The 19,201-nt window shown below is 45.6% G+C and overlaps 1 protein-coding gene across 2 annotated transcripts in view; it reads right to left on the bottom strand.

Annotated features, from left to right (window-relative positions):
- The window catches only part of BLOC1S4 (biogenesis of lysosomal organelles complex 1 subunit 4), a 108,682-nt gene that overhangs the window by 75,779 nt on the left and 13,702 nt on the right, over positions 1–19,201 (bottom strand). For both annotated transcript variants that reach the window (XM_078687863.1, XM_078687864.1), the window contains exon 2: positions 5,750–5,821. In XM_078687863.1, coding sequence (XP_078543989.1) covers positions 5,750–5,821 — 72 coding nt within the window. The remainder of the gene's footprint in view (positions 1–5,749; positions 5,822–19,201) is intronic.

Consider the following 19,201-nt stretch of genomic DNA (forward strand, 5'->3'; position numbering starts at 1 on the left):
CCGAAGGCAATACAACGCGTCAAGATCCGGATGGCACCGAGGTGGTGTCCAGCAAGTTGCAGCACTGGTGTGGCCATCCTACAATGCTGAAAGTCGGCGTGGGGCGCCCCGTTGGCCTGTGAGTTTGCGTCAGTAGCGGACCGATGTGCGAATAGGCCGAAGGCAGCACAACGCGCCAAGATCCGGATGGCACCGAGGTGGTGTCTAGTAAGTTGCCGCACTGGTGTGGCCATCCTACAATGTTGAAAGTCGGCGTGGGGCGCCCCGTTGGCCTGTGAGATGGCGTCAGTAGCGGACCGATGTGCGAATGGGGCCAAAGGCAGCGCAACAATATTTTCTGACTGACACCACAAGGCGCTGAGATGCCAAGATCCGGATGGCACCGAGGTGGTGTCTAGCAAGTTGTGGCACTGGTGTGGCCATCCTACAATGGTAAAAGTCGGCGTGGGGCGCCCTGTTGGCCTGTGAGATGGTGTCAGTAGCGGACTGATGTGCGAATGGGGCCAAAGGCAGCGCAACAATATTTTCTACAATATTTTCGGAGTAGAAGACACCACAAGGCGCTGAGATGCCAAGATCCGGATGGCACCGAGGTGATGTCTAAGTTGCGGACTGATGTGCGAATGGGGCCAAAGGCAGCGTAACAATATTTTTTGTATGGAAGATACCACTAGGCGTTGAGATGCCAAGATTCGGATGGCACCGAGGTGATGTCTAGCAAGTTGCTGTACTGGTGTGGTCATCCTACAATGCTGAAACTCGGCGTGGGTCGCCCCATTAGCCTGTGAGATGGCGTCAGTAGCGGACCGATGTGCGAATAGGCCGAAGGCAGCACAACGCGCCAAGATCCGGATGTCACCGTGGTGGTTTCATAGTTGAGAGGCACTTCATCTGCAGTGGGGCGCCGAGATCCGGATGGCACCGAGGTGATGTCTAGCAAGTTGCTGTACTGGTGTGGTCATTCTACAATGCTGAAAGTCGGCGTGGGGCGCCCCATTAGCCTGTGAGATGGCGTCAGTAGCGGACTGATGTGCGAATGGGGCCAAAGGCAGCGCAACAATATTTTCTGAAGAGAAGACACCAAAAGGTGCTGACATTCCAAGATCCGGATGGCACCGAGGTGGTGTCTAGCAAGCTATGCAGTTGAGTTGTGTGCGCACTTGCGGAGAATAGGTCGAAGGCAGCATAACAATGTTTTCTGAATAGAAGACACCACAAGGCGTTGAGATTCGGTTACCACCGAGGTGATGTCTAGCAAGTTGCCGCACTGGTGTGGCCATCCTACAATACTGCTCCGAATAACGGCGTGGGGTGCCCGAAGGGGGGGGGAGCCGGCGTGAATGGGCCTTCCTAGGTGGAGGCTCGTCTGCTGTAGTGGGGCGCCCCTTTACCGTTTCAGTTGCCATTCAGCTGAGTTTTGGCTGCTCTTGATGCTACAGCGACAGGCGGCTGCAAGAGGACTCTCAAAATGGCGGCCTGTTCTTTGGATTTGGGCCTGGTCCACTAAAATGGCCCTGGGACACCTTAGAACTCGGACGCTCGATTTTTTTTTCCTTTCCTGTACATGCAAAAAAAGGTAAATGCCCGGTACGTTACACGCTTCATCTGCCACGATGAACTCTCCAGAGGAACCGAAAAAAAATATAGTTGTGGTAACTATAACATGCATCGTCATATGGAGAGGTGGCACCAATTAATTATAGTGCTGCATAAAAGAGATTTGGAGGAGAACCCCTGACCTGCTAGTACATTCATCAAAGAAGTGGCACTGAGAGCTTCAGAGGCAAGGGAAACGGTCCCAAATATTTAGAAGAACTTTGGAAAGATTAAAATGACATGTTTAGATTGTGGCAAATTAATTTCATGTGGACAGATGAGTGTTACTCTAATAAATACAGCATATGAACATCATCATAGTCGATGGTTGGTAGAGACATTTTGACTATATCCTGGACCTGCCCGTCCTCGCCCAAAATGGCGCCGGAATAAATGGGACTCGTAACTCCTTGTTGTGTACTGGTTGCAGAACCTTGAAATCACGAGATACGTATGCAGTTTTGAAGCACATGGCGGGCGGGGACGAGAATTGATTGAATATTTCGACATCCCTATTGATATTAAGTTCTGATGTGTTATTGATTACTGTACTGTTGAAAGTTCGAATTAACGTCACCCATGGTACTTGCCCGCAAATGTATATCTAGATAATTTTATTGTAACTGGCCCTGTCGTATTTTAATTATAAAATGTACGTCCACCGATTCCGTAACTGTTAGACACCTTAGTTCTTGCAACCTAATGGCCCGCCCGTTACGTTCCTCTACAGTGTAAATGTCTATTCATCATATACGATTACAGTTTGCTCTGTGGCAGGCCCACGTGGTTATAGGCAAGTATTTGTATAATGAAATTTTCACAATAAAGGTTTTTAAAAGAAAACATGGTAGTAGTATATACATTGGTAAAGTTTTTAATAATAGTGACTGTTTTAGAATCATTAAAAGGCAAGTGAAATAAAGCAGACCAATTACATGAAGGGTAAAAGGTATAATACGAAGGAACGCAGTAAAGATAAATGGTCAAGGGCTGTTGTGTTTTCTATTCCTGCAACATAAAGTGATCGATAAGAATCTCATATTCAGGCGTATCGGCGACTAAGACAGCAGGTCGACCCTCTTTTGCTCAACGGCTCCGTCATGGGACGAAGAAACGCTCTTTTTCTCGAAAAAAGAATATATTTTACTTGCAGGACAGTTGTAAAATTTCCGGGAAAGTACATTAGCCTGGAACATTATAACATATATTTAAGAAAAAATAATGTTCGGAAGTAATGAAAAGCGTAATTTTTAGGTCATATGACCAAGCCTTTCATCATTACAATAAGAAAAGTAAAATGAACCAATGAAAAGTTTTATTAACAAGTCACATGACTTGTTATGCTTACGTTACGCGCTGCACGCCCCGGATGACTTCCGGATGCGCTAACGCGGCGCGTCATATGACGCATTACGCGACAACGCAGGTACAGAATATAGTCAAAATGTCTCCACCAACCAGCGGTCGGAACACAACCCCTTTCAGCAGGCTAAATAGTTCTGATAAATGACAACAGAAGGGACAGGCAACAAGAACCATCAGTCAAAGAGGGGAGGGCTAGTTCTTCTCTACCGGGTTACATTGGGGCGCTACCGGAACTGATCGAATTGGTAGTCTACAGTGTTTCTGGATGTTTCAGACTGAAGCTGGGGTTAGCATGAGAGCAGCACCATTTTGTAGCTCCGTCGTGGTCATTCCGCAACCAATCATGGCAGCCGTTCTTTATCGTTATTTTGGGCGGGGTGGGTGGCGGAGCCGAGCTGTTTTGCAGCCATCATTGTGTGGAGTTCAGTTCATCTCACTAGTTTTGTATTTGTCATGAGGGGTTGTTCCTAATGTTTCTATTTTAGCGAGGTCAAAAAGAGATCCCATTAGTGGCCTACTGATTTTGCTCGATTCCTTTTCTTTTTTTTTACACGATTTTTCGTTATCTGCAAAGACTAAACAGAGTATTGCGACTCTGTGTTTGTTTGTAAATAGAGAATGAACCAAAGAGAACTAATTCTAAAACAGTAAATACTTGGATAACAATCAATCAAATGGAGAGAGAAGCAGGCACGACGGATTACAACGGGGGCAAAGGCCTGCGTTAACTACCTTTCACTATCTGCAAAGAGAGAGTACTCCTAATAGAAATGAGGGGGGGGGGCACCATTCAAAGCAGATCAGTGTGCATAAACACGAAAATGTTTTCACTTACCACGTACTTGACATTCGACAGCTTATGATATTTGCTATTAAAAAACCATTGAAATTCACTGAAAAAACCATAGGTTATAGACCATATATAGTTAGGAATTAGCATTTACAAAACCTTGAAAATTCACTGAAAAAACCATAGGTTATAGACCATATATAGTTAGGAATTAGCATTTAAAAAACCTTATTTTACTCACACAAAACCATTGAAATTCCATATATAGTTAGTTGCACTAACTATATATCGCGCACCCGCAATCCACTGCTGATCATGTCACATATTACATCATTCATGACATGGTCAGTGACATCACTGATGACATCTCAAATGACATCATTCTTGTGCTAATACGATAAACCTCTTCAGACTCTAATATAACCTTAGATACACTCAGTGTATACAGACACTCACACACTGCCACTCATCCATGGAGTTACTCACACACCCAGTCAGTCATGCAAAGAAACAATCTCACCTCCATTTCTTCAACTATACAGTTAAACACACCTTACTTACTGAAACATATACTAACACATATTTACTCTCTTATACAATCCCTGATACAAGTTCACAATGATCGATACAACCACTCACTCATTCAGTGGCTCTCATGCACAGTTATTTATATATGCCAACTCTCACATGTACTGTGTTTTACATATGTACTTACTATGACATGTAGCATTGAGATATCCATTCACTCATGCACACAGTCAACTGCCTATGTAGCTGTTTCCACATGCACTCTTGAACTCATACACCTAGTGAATAAACTGCTCACACATCTATGCATAGAGTCACACACCTTCCAGCCACCCCCACACAAACTCAATCTCCCATATAAATACTTGGGCAACCAATTAATAACACATATAGCCTCTCGTATAGCTAATGATCAACACATGCAGCAGTTTACAGAACAACAGACATAATGATGCACAAATTAAGACAGTTTAGTCACTAACCCATGCATTCAGTGAGACACATTTAATCACTCACTCATACAGTCAGTCACGCACCTACTAAATCCTTCATCCAGACACTTATACATCCACTCATTCTTCAATATGTAAGACATATTTTAACTTTACAGAAACATACAGTCACTGGATGTTGTCATCAGTGATGTCATCAGTGATGTCATTTGAGATGTCATCAGTGATGTCATCAGTGATGTCACTGACCATGTCATGAATGATGTAATATGTGACATGATCAGCAGTGGATATATAGTTAGTGCAACTAACTATATATGGAATTTCAATGGTTTTGTGTGAGTAAAATAAGGTTTTTTAAATGCTAATTCCTAACTATATATGGTCTATAACCTATGGTTTTTTCAGTGAATATATATATATATCTCAAACCTACATACGTTAGGCAGTTGCCACTGGGACTAGAAAAGATGTCCTGATGACAATGAATTCCCTGGTAACCCTACGTATGTTTGCTGTTCTTATATGTCACCTTGAAATAACGCATCATCCATGTCCCATTTCTGTGAAAAGATTTCACTTCAAGATTCTGTTACTGCTCTTTTACCCGCTCAATTTATTAGTATTGTCAGCAGAACAGCCATTTGCAATCCAATACTGTTTTACAATCAACTTGACGTTATTTTCTCTGCTTAAGGATCGTTATGCAATCTTCCAACCAATTCACTTTGTGAGGCCTTTGAAAATATTCAAACAAACGGGTTAGGAATTCACAATAGATTCAGGAAAACAATATCACAATACTTTTTTTAAATACATACTACTGATTGGCCCCATAATCTAATAAAGTGTTTGACTGGAAGAGGTCAGAGAAGTGGCATAAATTTAAACTAGAACAACATAGGGAACACAATGTGTGCTGTCTTTCACATAACTATAATATCATCCACATAATATTGAGTTTTTTTTAGCCATGGTTGAGATTCAAAATCGTTTGGTCATGAAATGGAATACATACCATGTCCAGCATCCCCACAAATTCATCAACTCTGGTCAACAAATCTTCTAAACTCCTTTCCATTGTTTCCATCTGAAAATATACGTAGCACAAAGTAAAATTAAAAGCGAGTAAGAAGAACATGATTCAAGAATACTGCAAAAGGATGATGGTGTTTTTATGATCAGCGGACAGCAAAAAGACGTTGAAGGCTTAGCATTAAAGACAAAATGCATGCATCGGTTCAGCTCATGCAACAAAAACTTAAAGCAAGTTAATTTGGTTCGGGCAGGTACACGCTCCATCAATATTTTGGTAATGGTTCTAAAAGGTTTGCAGCACCAGAATTAAATTAACATGACATTTTCACCCACGTACTCTCCGATTCCTCACTCTCTTGGACATATTTATGGCACCCTCTGCTTTGAACGTTAATACCTTTTTGACCAGTGGGAGAGCAAATGGCTCTTTTCCTCAAATACTGCTGTGATAAAGCTAAATGTTGAACTAAAAAACAGATCACCCTATCTCCAACCTTCATTTGACACAAAATTATTTTAGAGAAGGCCGTGTCCCTCCAGCTCTTTGGAAGTGGCTTGGGTTCTAATAATCAGTAACTTTGTGTTTACAGAAATAAACGCTTTCACCCAAAACTCACTTGATTCTAAGCACTCTGTGTGTGCTACAGCCTGCAAACTTAGCAAGAATGCACACTACCGATTACACGTTCTATGCAATATCAACATCTTTATGTTGTCTTTCTGGTTGTCGGAGCATAGCTCAAGAACTATTCTTCCTACTCAAAGAGGTCAGCAACAATGCAGCAGGTCTGCTCAACTACACTTCTCCACCGCTGCTACTCTAATGTGCCTGTGTGATCTCCATCAGCCAATTTTGCAGAAAAACGTCTCCACAATACCTGCAAAATTACACGCAAACCTCTTCAACAGTCCCAAAGCAATGTAAGTTGTTACCTATGCAGCCCATATAATCGTCCGCCACTGAAGTCCAAGCCATTAGGTTCATATCAATGGTAAAATAAAACCTGGACATCTGCAAATTGGCTCCTTGCATTTTCTATACCTCAACAGATGCAGAAATGTCAAAAGTGTCTTGCCTTTGCTGAAGCAGAAAAGCAGGAGGATTAAAAGTCACGGATGACCGGCATCAGATCTTACCCCTCTGCTCTTTACTTTCAAATGTGATGGATCTTTGTCTTTGTTTTAGAGAAGAAGACAGCTGAATACTACATACATTATAAACACAAGCATTAGTACTATTATCAGTCAATAATGATGGGTAGGAGTTGAAGGGTTTTATTAATAAATATTTTACTAAATCATCTTTATGGCAAATCACAAGTTAAATTCAGATTAATCTCAATCATCAATAAGATGACAGAAGTATAATATCAATATTGGTTAATCAAATCACATAATAAATGCATTAAAGCGCATTCCAAAAGGAAAGAACCTGTATTCTACGAATCACGTGAAAATGATGTTGTCAGAACCCATAAAGAGTTCTAGTTCAAGACAGTGTGAAAAGCATCAAAATCCGCTCAAATAGATCAAAATATTAAGGCAGAACTTCCCATAAGGAGAGGTTAAAAAATTCTGTAGAGTCTCCAAGCAGTGGGACATAAAGTCCGGGTCTGGAAAATTGGATCTGGGAAGTGAAAAAAGTAGTAGTAGAGAGAGGTAAGAGGTAACCTACTCTAGGAACAAGCATTATTATAGACATCACATTTTGAAGCTTTGTAACATGGGACAACCCCAAGGGGGATGAACTGCAGATCGCTCTTTATGCAGACGATGTGCTCATTTTCATTAGTGATACTCAGCAGGGCACTGGGGAGATCGAGGTGGCCCTGGAGGAATTCCATATTGCCTTCGGATTGAGGGTGAGCTAGGCTAAATCAAGCCTGTTCCCCCTCAGTCCAGACTGCCAAGCGCAAAACTTGATGGTGGCCCGTTATCCTATATGCTGGGAGCTGTGCTCCTTTCGGTACCTTGGCATCCACATTTATCATAATGTGCAGGACATGATTGACCGCAACCTCAAGAGAGCCATCGCCTCCCTACGCTCAAAGCGGTCATTCTGGAGCGCGCTCCTGCTTACAGTTCAGGGCCGGGTATCACTGTCCAAGATGGTGATGTTCCCTCGTCTTCTTTATTACTTCCACTGTCTCCCGGTACATATACCTCGTTCCACATTTCGGACTCTCCGTGGCATGTGGGGGAACTTCATTTGGAACAAGGGCAGACGTCGTGTTGCACAATATAAGCTCCTGTTACCTGTGGATAAGGAGGGCCAGGGAACCCCAATTTCGAACATTACTTTGCGTCACAGCTGCAATGGATGTCTCAATGGTTAGCGGGCCGTCACTTGGAAGAGCTGGAGCCGCTTCCGCCAGATCGAGTTGTACGATTGATTCCAGAGGCATTCATACCTAAAGATGGGCTTCCAGAATGGCCTAACAACCTACTAAAGATAGCACACTCCAGCTATCTCTGAAGTCAGCGGCTGTCCCCAGCCTTCAATCCGTATGCACTGAAGATACACCTTCACCTTATCCTATTTGCGCAACTACAGGCAGCTCACAACTTAACGATGGGCCACTTTCTGGCATATAACACACTAACAGCTGAAATGCGATGACTTTGGCACATCAGGGACACTGAACTAGACATGCATCCTCTGGTGCATGCATTCCACATCACGGGAAATGGGCGAAGATTAATCACATGTTTCAGAAGAGTCTTAGCCTACACCTCAAAAGACCCGCTGCAGTCCACTTGACAAGCATAGGAACGCAACATTGGTTGTGCCCTAACACAGAAGGAATGGGATTAAGCCCTAGTGCACCCACGCCAAATCTTACTCAACATGAAATATCAATATATTCAGCACAACATACTGCACGGAGCGCACTTCACACCAGGACATTTACACAGGATATACGATTCCATCTTGAGCTGTCCTCGATGTGGCAACCGAAACGCTGTCATAGCTCATTTGTTTTGGAGTTGCCCACTAGTGATGACATTAAGGCAGGAAATCGCAGACACGCGGACTAATATCACGGGATGGGAGGGATTGTGTTCCATGGAAATCAGTATCCTGGGAATATTCAAGCAAAAAAAAAAAAAAAGAAGAAGCGCCCCCAACCGCTTTCTTTATTTGGCTTTAATTAATGGTCCGTGGGACCAATGCAATGCATTGGAAGGCTAGTAGAATGCTGGGGCTTACTCAGTGGCACGCACCTACACTCAAATGGGGCAAGGCTGAATTGGTGGTTCTTTGAAGGGAAGAAGAAGCCAGAGCCTACGCACGGGTCTCTATAGCACTGGAGTGGGACACTCTCCTAAAGGAGTTACAGGAGCTTTTACGAGCCCTGACCTTCAGCGAACACTTGACAGATGCTGAACCCATACATGTATAAACGTACCACCAACCTGCAACCTCCATTTATCTTTCTTAGCTTGATTGCCTTTAAATAATACTGCTAGCTGCATAGGCCAATTTGTGTTAATATGGTCAGACTTAACAGATTAGGCTAGATGGCCTCACGAGCCTTAGCGTTGTACTGGGGGGGGTTGTCTTCCAGCTCAATATGGCAACGGTTTGACAGGACCCATTTGGCCTCCTACCCCTCGAACGCGGCTCCGACGATAGCCGCGTTCGAGGGGGGGTAGGAGGCCAAATGGGTCCTGCAAACCATATTAACGCCAATTCGGCGCAACAGACTGATACATTGAAACACTATTAGGAATATTACACTAATAGTTTAATTTTGTATTCATTTTTATGTTTTTGTAGAGCACACTTTTACATTAACACTACATGTGAGTAAGGTGAGGGTAGTAGTGCATATCCTCGTCCTGAAGAAGGGGTCCTTGTACCCCGAAACATGTCGACGCACTTTCTGAGGTTGCTGTACCTAAATATACAGTAAACAACCTCTCACTGCACCCTTTTAATAATACCAGCCGAGGGCTTAATACATTTTTATTTTTCCAAACCCTACGAGCCAGGTATTTTTTAAACTATCACGTTTCACCACCTCACCACTCACACTTAACCACTCTCCACACACCGACACATAGTACACCTGAAGTGCTCCTACGCAGCCGTCAGTCGTAGCACGCCGCATTCCGTAGAGGGGTTCGAAGACCCCAATGATGGTAGAATGACACCAAGGGGCCTGTTGGTGTGTGAGGGGTATTCTAACAACACGCTGTGCTCCCCACCACTGTAGGGAACAGCACCACTACCAGAGTGGATTCTATTTTGTTTATGTCTACATTAGGTGGCCATATTTTTGCACTACACATCATATATATTTTTTAAACAGTACAGGTGCTTCCTAGCAGGAAGATGCACTTTAAGAGGAATAGAAACCTTTTCTCTGGTCTAATCCAAATCACAGAAACATAGTATTTCTTTGTGGCACAGTAAAATAACAGCTAACTAGTCGCTTATTTTTGCCAGAACGTGCACATGCTCAGTAAGAATGCTGCCCTTAACAGAGCAGGAAACCAATGGCTGAAGTGGGCAGACCCATTGATGCACTGAGTTTGCTGCGGTAGGCGGCAGCAAAATGTGGGCGAGAGATAGGTAAGTGGGTGAGTGGATGTGACTGTGTCCACACAAAAGAACACAGGCTTTTTTTTCTTTCTATTTACCGAATTGACAAGGATCAGTAAAAAAAAATGAAAGAAGACATGCAAATGTGTTTTTTTTTTATAATGGATGAGCTGGTTCGGAGGGGTGCAAGCAACATGGTAGGCAGGGAAGAAGCAACACGGAAGGGAAGAGGCAACATGAAGCCCAGTGGCAAAGAGAGAAGCACACCAATGAAAGAGGGCAACACAAGCACAGGTGCGGGTATAGAAGCATATGCACAAGAGAGAGCAACAGGGACTGGGAGAGAAAAGCCAGTAATGGAGACAGTTGGAAAACACATGTACTCTCGGGGAGGGGTACTCTCCTTGGGGGAGGGTGCGACTGCAGGTCTGCGTACAGGAAATAGAACAATGCAAATTATGCCTGGCATGGCAATAAAAAAGACAAAAACAGACCATTGGCCAGGAAACGGCCTGACAAATCAACGCCAAGCACTGCCATTTCTACAGAGCTTTAACTCGCCATATTATAAGGAATGTGGTTCAGAGCCGATAGGCACAAAAAATTACACTCGCCTATGGCTGTTGCACATCTCTGAGAAATACAAGTGTTTTTAACAGATCAAATAATTTTTAAAGCCGTAATGCTCATACGGTCCAAAAAAAAAAAAAAAAAAAGACACTTTAGTTAGATATGTCTTAATAAAAAAAACGAATAGGCGTTTCCCAGTGGAAATTTGCATTCCGATGGTTTCAGCAAGAATGTGCGGGGGGATATGTGTATTGTATTAAACTTTAATGCATTTATTATATTCTTAAATGGAAATAAGCAGAGATACGTGCAGTTTGCAGGGTTTTTCTCCTCCAGAATTGTCCAATACTGCGTACTGGAAATAGAATAATGCAAATTAAGCCTGGCATGTCAATAAAAAAAAGACAAAAACAGACCATTGGCCAGGAAACGGCCTGACAAAGCAACGCCTAGCACTGCCATTTCTACAGAGCTTTAACTCGCCATATTAAGGGAAACAAGGACTGGGCGAGAAGGGAGGGGGGAATGCCAGCAGGAAGGGAGGAGGTGGCAAATGGTGAGCACTTTTGCGGCCGCTTTGATGTTTTCAGTGGCCTCACAGCTCACTGAGAACATCAAAGTGGCCGCGAAATTGCTCCCAAAGGCTGCAGGCGGACAAATGGTGCGCGCGCCCAGTGCACATGCATTGTGCCCGATCGGCCTGCTACTTAATTCTCGCAAAGCATCGCTTACGCGATGGCTATAGCGAGACCTAAAAAGGAAGTTAGGAAGTCAAGTTCACAGTTTAAATCATGCACGTCAATATATGATTTCTTCATTACCCAATTAAATGTGAAATGTAATCATGTGTTAACAGTGGCCTTTGTGTATACAGAAACATTTTTCGTAAATACTTAACATAAGTAACTGCTGGTTGTTATGAACAAACAAGGAGATGGAAAACTTCAAGAATCAAGCTTTTTGAGTGTATTTAGCATTTTTATTCAAGTATGTTTTTCAAGTAGCGCTGCTTTAGTCTCTTCTGGCCTAGCACGTGTAAATTGGATAGCTTACAGTTTTATGCATTTTAAACGTATTCTTTTCATCAAAGCCTGCACGTTAATTTTGCACATTTATTTTAAACTGCGTTAGTCTCTTATTTTTTAAATTTATTTCCCATCTGACTTTTTAACCATGCATTTTTGTTATTACCTCTTCACACATTTCACTTGCTCCAATAACGGTGTTCTGCCCAACTTGCAGCTAAGTTTGCACTCTATAAAAATCCGAAAACCAACCGTCCTATAAGATTATAGGTTTCCTCAGTCACACGAGTTAGAAACATGGCATTCTATACAACGGTTAAATGAAAGGGGGGAAGTTTGGCACATAAGAGAAATCGCACAGAGGGCGGAGACAGATCAGATCCCCACTAGAACACAGCCATGGTCACGGAGCTAAACCCCGGAAGAATGGGCTGCCCTGGCATCCCAAAGTGCTAGCAACAAGTGAGGCACACTACAGGGATTGGTCACTAACGGGGCCGGTAGTTACACCAGGGGCAATGACGGAAAATGTAATTAGGCTTACAGCCAGAAAGGTGACGGAGGGAACACCACGCAAGATCACGTCAGTGTAATGTTCTCAGTGCGAGGTGACGGTCCAGTTCACCTCCACACGCAGCGTTCGCTTGGATACTGGTGCATGATGTAATGCGCTTGAATAAAATAAAGAGGCGGGGCCCAGCGGCGGTAGTTGGGACCGCGCTACGAACGCAACTACATGTGTAGCGTCCTTTATTAGCAGCCACGGCGCGCACATGGTTCCCCACTAATGAGGCCCATTACAGTCAGTACATAAATAACATATCCATGCTGCCCAAGGTGACGTAAGACAAAGATATTCACTGCGCAAATACTACAGGACACAATATACCTATCTCCAAACAACTGGGGGAGAATACAAAATTTTCTAGCTAACGCGACAAGAATTTTAGATTCTATTAAGGACACGGAGGCGAGGATTATGCTTTCTCATTTCTTTACTGCACAAACAGCAGCCAATGAAAGTAAAACTACAAATGTAAAAAACAACATTTCCCATGAGGCTTTGAACCACGCCTCCTATAACATTAGCCAATCACAGTAGTCATAAGCATATAAGATATAGAGACACTAATCTGGCCTCCTCTTTCTTTGCACGAACAGTCTCGTCATAAGATAACATAGTCTTTAACTCTCAACGGAGAGAACAGTTCCTTAGTAATTCTCAACAGAGAAAAAATCCAAAACCAGGAGGTATCCTCTTCCACCAGGAAGGCAAGGCGGCACCATCCACCAGGAAGGCCATTAACTTTTGTTGGAGTCATTTCCTGAAAACAGAAAAAGAAGGTTTGAGAAAAGAAACCCACAAACTACAATGCTCAGAGAGTGGGTACAAAGTTGTTAAACAACATCATTTCCAAACAACTTTACAGTTATCAAAACTGTCCCAACGGGTGGGATAATCCTCGCCTCCGTGTCCTTAATAGAATCTAAAATTATTGTTGCGTTAGCTAGAAAATTTTGTATTCTATGGCAGGACCGGAGGCTTCTGATTATGCTGGTTCAAAGCTCATCCAGTAAGCCCATCAATCACAGCATCAGAAACATGAGGAATAGGTTTATAGTAAAACACTTTAAACATTGAATCCGAAGACCAATCAGCTGCCTTCAGGATATCCTCTAAACGGGAACCCAATAAATAGGCTTTAGAAGCCATCGCACCCCTAGCTGAGTGAGCACCATACGCAGATATATCAATGCCTGCCTCGGACATGATCCATCGAACCCATCTGGCTAAAGTAGCAGCAGCGACTGGCTTGAAGGGTTTTTGAACACTGATCAACAGCTGACCCAAAGGATCAACCCTGTGTACAATAGTACGTTCTTCATAACATTTGAGACATTGCAACACACACAATTTGCTGTTATGAGGAAAAGCGGGATACTCAACCGAACGTGACATGGTCTTAGTCCGTCGTGTGATAACAAAGGAGACCCCCTGAGGAGAAAACATTCTACCAGCTAAATCCAAAGCCCTAACATCTGAAACTCTGCGGCATGAAACGAGGCACAATAGCATAGTGAGCTTGGCAGAGAGCTGTTTTAACGACAAATCCTCATTGCTGGGCCAGGTTTCCAACAAACTAAGTACCTTTGAAACATCCCACATTGTGGAATACCTGGGCCGAGGCGGATTGGCCACACGCACACCTTTAAGCAACTTACAAACCAAGGGATGCATCCCCACAGGCTTACCCTCGATGTGATCGTGACCAGCAGAAATTGCAGACCTGAAATTATTAACTGATCTGTAAGCCAGGCCAGAGGCCGCACATTCAGATAGAAAATTCAGTATCTCAGTTACATTTGATCCCACGGGATCCACCTGTTTTGAAAGGCACCAACCCACCCACTTCTTCCAAGATGCAGAGTATCATTTCCGGGTGGAAGGAGCCCACGCTTGCTGCATAAAGCTGGCAGCATCTCGTGAAAGGCCTGCAAGGCGTTCATGTCGCCTGAGAGCGTCCACACCATTAAAGTCAACTGGTTCTGCAGGACCAAGGGATGACACGCACCCACTGGGTCCTGCAGAAGCGTCGGGAAGACAGGGAGCCGGAAGGGTAGATCCACAGACCACTCCAACAGTGTGGGAAACCAAGACTGAGTCGACCAGAACGGGGTCACCAACACTATTGTCGTCCTCTGCCGGCGCACTAGCGCCGCCACTCTCGGAATCATCGCAAACGGCGGAAACGCATAGTTCCTCTGGTGCCCCCAATGGTGAAGGAACGCGTCCGTCCCCATCGCCATTGGGTCCGGTCTCCAGCTGTAGAATAGAGGAAGATGGGTGTTGAGGCGAGAGTCAAAAAGGTCTACCTGACAAGGGCCTCGCATAATCATGATCTGACAGAGCAGCGATGGGTGTAGTCTCCAATCGCTGAAGTCTCGGAGAAATCGGGAGTTCCAATCCGCCACCTGATTGAATTTGCCCGGAAGGTATTCCGCTATCACAGAGATCTTGCGATCCAGGCAGAAGTGCCAGAACTCCTTCGCAATGTGGACTAGCATTCGGGACCTCATTCCCCCCAATCTGTTGATGTATCTCACCGCTGAGACATTGTCCATCCGAAGGAGTATACAACAATTGCTCTTCAGTGGTGAGATAGACCTGATGGCAAAAGACCCTGCCAACAACTCTAGACAATTTATGTGTAAAGACAGTTCGTCTGCTGACCATCGTCCCCCTGTGGTATAATCCCCACAGCGAGCGCCCCAGCCCCATTGACTGGCGTCCGATTCGATGACCACATCCGGGGCTGCGCCGAAGATGGCTCGACCATTCCAGGCCGACATGTGCTCCAGCCACCACTGGAGCTCCTCCCGAGCTTCGGGGGAAAGAGGGATTAGGTGGTCGTAATGAAACTTCCTTTGCAAGTAAAAGATTTTTAGCCTCTGCAGGGCCCTGTAATGCAAAGGGCCGGGAAAAATGGCTTGGATCGACGAGGCCAGAAGGCCCACAATCCTTGCCAGCACACGCAAGGAGATTTTCTCCTTGGTCAAGGTGGATGTGATTTCCCTCTTGATTGACCTGATCTTGGGTAGGGGAAGAAGCAATTGAGCTGAAGCAGAATCGATCAAGAAACCCAGGAATTCCATCTGTCGATTCGGTATCATCACCGATTTCTTGGTATTGATCACGAATCCCAGATTCTCCAGTAAGGACGTCGTCCACCCTAAGTGAGAGAGCAGAAGGGACCGGTCCTGGGCCAGAAGGAGCATGTCGTCTAGGTAAACGATGAGACGTACTCCCATCTCTCGAAGGCGAGCGATCGCCGGTTGGAGAAGTTTGGTGAACACCCAAGGGGCTGAGGACAGTCCGAAGGGAAGAACTTTGTAGCGATACCAACGCCTTTTCCAAGGGAATTGCAAATACTTCTGATGAGAGGGGCAGATGGGGACTGTCAGATAAGCATCTTTTAAGTCTAATCTGACCATCCAGTCGTTCTCCAACAGAAGGTCTCGCAAAAGATGGATGCCCTCCATCTTGAAGTGGCGATATGTTACAAAGGGGTTGAAGTCTCTCAAATTTAATACAAGGCGTTGACCGCCGCCCTTCTTTTGAACAAGAAAGACGTTGCTGCAGAAACCTTCTGGAATGAAGGGTCCTACTGCAATCGCCTCTTTTGTCAAAAGCTCTTCCAGCTCCGAGTCGATAAAACTCTGTTCTAGATGGGAAAAATGGAGAGGCTGGGGCGGGAAGGGCTGCAGAGGACATTCCACTAACTCTATTATGTAGCCCTGGATGGTCTGTAGGACCCAGGCATCTGCAGTAAGACTCGACCAATGCATTGCAAAGTGACGCAACCTTCCCCCCAGAGGGAACAAAGGGCACTTTGGACTTACCAGAGGATTGATTATCGAAGTTTTTGTAACCTCTGTTGACACCTCGATTATACCGGCCACGGAAGCCGCGTTATCTCGATGGATAGAAACCGGCATGGTCCGGTTCTTGTGTGTAGCCTCTGCCCCGCCTAGGGGCATATCCCCTCTTGAGGACTGGTGTTCGAGTAGCGGCCGGTCGAGCGTCCTCTACCACGCCCGGCCCTGTTAGAGACCTGGTGCAACACTCTCTTCAAGGAGGACTGCGACTTATCCAGAGACGCAAAGGTATTAACGAACTTGGCAATATCTTTTACAAAGTTATCCCCAAACAACTGTCCTTCCGCCAAAGGACCCGGTTCAGATGAGGCCAATTCAACCAATTGAGGGTCAATCCGGAGCAAGACTGACTTCCGCCGTTCAGAGGCCAACGCACAGTTGGCGTTCCCCAGCATACAGATGGCGCGCTGTGCCCAGCCCGCAAGGACTTCCGGATGAATGGCATCACCAGTCTCTTGAGCTTGAAGGGCAAGCTCTAGGATCTTGGCCAACGGCCCTGAAAGGTCAAGGACCTTATCTTGGCACGCTCTGAGCGCGCGATCAATCCCTTTCTTGGGGTCTTTTTTATACTTTTTAAGGAACGTGGTCATAGAGGCATCAATATCGGGGGTAACAGCCACCTTGTGAGCCAGGTCGGGGCGGGAGCATTCAGATTTTAGGCGGGCTCTCACTTCCTTATCGAAGCCTTTACGGAGGTGAGTCTCCAGATACTCGGCCACAGCCGGGGGGGGGGGGGAGCTAATCAGAGGACCTGGGGTGCACAATGTCCGATGGGTCAAAGGAGAAGGGGTGACAGCCGGGGAGGCATGTTTGCGTTTCTTTGAGCGCTTGCGAGGGGCAGTATCAGAGGAATCTGTGTCTGTACCAGTGTCAGTGGTGGTATCTTTCAGGGGAGGGGAGGGGGTAGGACGGGACGGAAGGGGTTTGTCAGACGGGACGGAAGGGGTTTGTCAGCCGTAGGAGACTCCTTGGATTTATAAAGCCTGTCATAGGACTGGGCGTGGGGCCAGGAGGAGTCAAGGGCCACCTTCTTAGGAGGGGGTGGACGTGAGTGATCCTGTCCGGGACTGGGAAGAGCCTTACCAGGGACCAACATGTCCAATTTCTTGGCTAGAGGACGCAGGGCAGAGGAGAGAGCTTTGTCAAGCTTAGCGTCCAGCTTCTTGTCAATGATATCCTCCATAGACTCCTCCTCGTAATACTCATCATTGCCCTGGAAATCGCACGCAGCACCCTCCTCTTCGCAGTACTCAGTATCTGCCATCATCACCAGAGACTGTAAAAATCTCACTCCAATCCCCAGAGGGAAGCAGAATTGCCAGCCCAAGCAAGGGCGTCAAGCAGGGGAAGTGCCAGGCGCAGGAGCCGTAAATACCAAGGTTAAAATAGCATAAAGTCCAAATCTAGGACTAATGGAGGGAAAGAGAACCCTAATCAGGAGTGAAAAAGGGGTTCCCAAAAATTCACCCTGCTTCCTCTGTCACTGGGAAGCTAGGGGTTAATGCACTAGACTTCCGATTCTCAGATGGGGTGAAAACGCTGCTCGTTTAAGTCAAAAAACGGCCCTCGGCTCCTGGCCAAAGCTGCGTGTAGTCCCCTTTCAGCCGGGGCTAAAGCGTCATATGCGGCACGAAACGAGGCTGCGCGCGCACACTGCGTGCGCGAGCCCCTACAGACGCACGCCGGGCCTCGACCGGGCTCCCGCGCGCGTCCTCTTCCCCGAGGGGGGGGCCAAGTCACTCCAAATCGCTACCGCGATTGAACAGCGGCAGGAGCCGCGAGCAGCGAGAAGGGGACGGGTAAGCCTAACAGCGCAACACGCGCTCTCCTGAAGCCAGCGGAATACGGAGCACTGCTCCGAGATCGGAGGGGAGGGAGGGGGGGGAAGCGGGTCAGGCAACACCGCACCGGGGATTCGGTAAGGGAAAGCAGACAGCGGCGTGAGCACTTGGCAAGCGGGGCGTCACAGCGCGGCAAAATTAAGCAAGAAAACGCATGATCAAGCGCAAGTAAACGTAGTGCAAGCACATACAAGCAATGAAAAATCAAGCATGAAAAGTGTGTAAAGCATACGCCAGAGGCGAACGAAACACTGTCAGTCAAACAAGCATATAAGAATAGGGAGCACTTATCTGGGCTGCGAAGCCGCAAAGAAAGAGGAGGCCAGATTAGTGTCTCTATATCTTATATGCTTATGACTACTGTGATTGGCTAATGTTATAGGAGGCGTGGTTCAAAGCCTCATGGGAAATGTTGTTTTTTACATTTGTAGTTTTACTTTCATTGGCTGCTGTTTGTGCAGTAAAGAAATGAGAAAGCATAATCAGAAGCCTCCAGTCCTGCCATAGAATTCAGAGACTGGTACGAGCACACAGACAGGTACTTTAAACTAGCGGTTGTGTGATGACAGAAGGGAGATGATATTCAGGGGATGCATAATAAAAAATACATACATATTTTTAAACAAAACCTCAAAGAAAATATTTTAGGGGGCCACTCACAATGATGAATAGGTGGCAACTGGATGCAAGCAAGGCTCCTTACAGGAGCGAGTGAATATTCGTTGCGAGGGTGTGTTGTCTTTGAATGCAGGGCCACCTAGGAGGCTGGTTGGGAAAGAGGGGTGGGGGCTATGGGAGGACGGAGCAATCTATTTAGGCCAGTGCTTCCCAAACTTTTTACAACCACGACCCAATTTCTAGAACAACCCACCTAGAATTCATAGAAAGGACACCGGGGCGATTGTTGAATGTAATTATTTTTGTATCTATTTTTAAATCTGCTCTAACATGATTTAAATAGGACAATGTTGAGAACACACAGATTACTGTTCTGCGAGGTGGAAAGCATT

This window comes from Lissotriton helveticus, chromosome 4_1 (assembly GCF_964261635.1).
Source record: "Lissotriton helveticus chromosome 4_1, aLisHel1.1, whole genome shotgun sequence".
Classification (NCBI taxonomy): domain Eukaryota; kingdom Metazoa; phylum Chordata; class Amphibia; order Caudata; family Salamandridae; genus Lissotriton; species Lissotriton helveticus.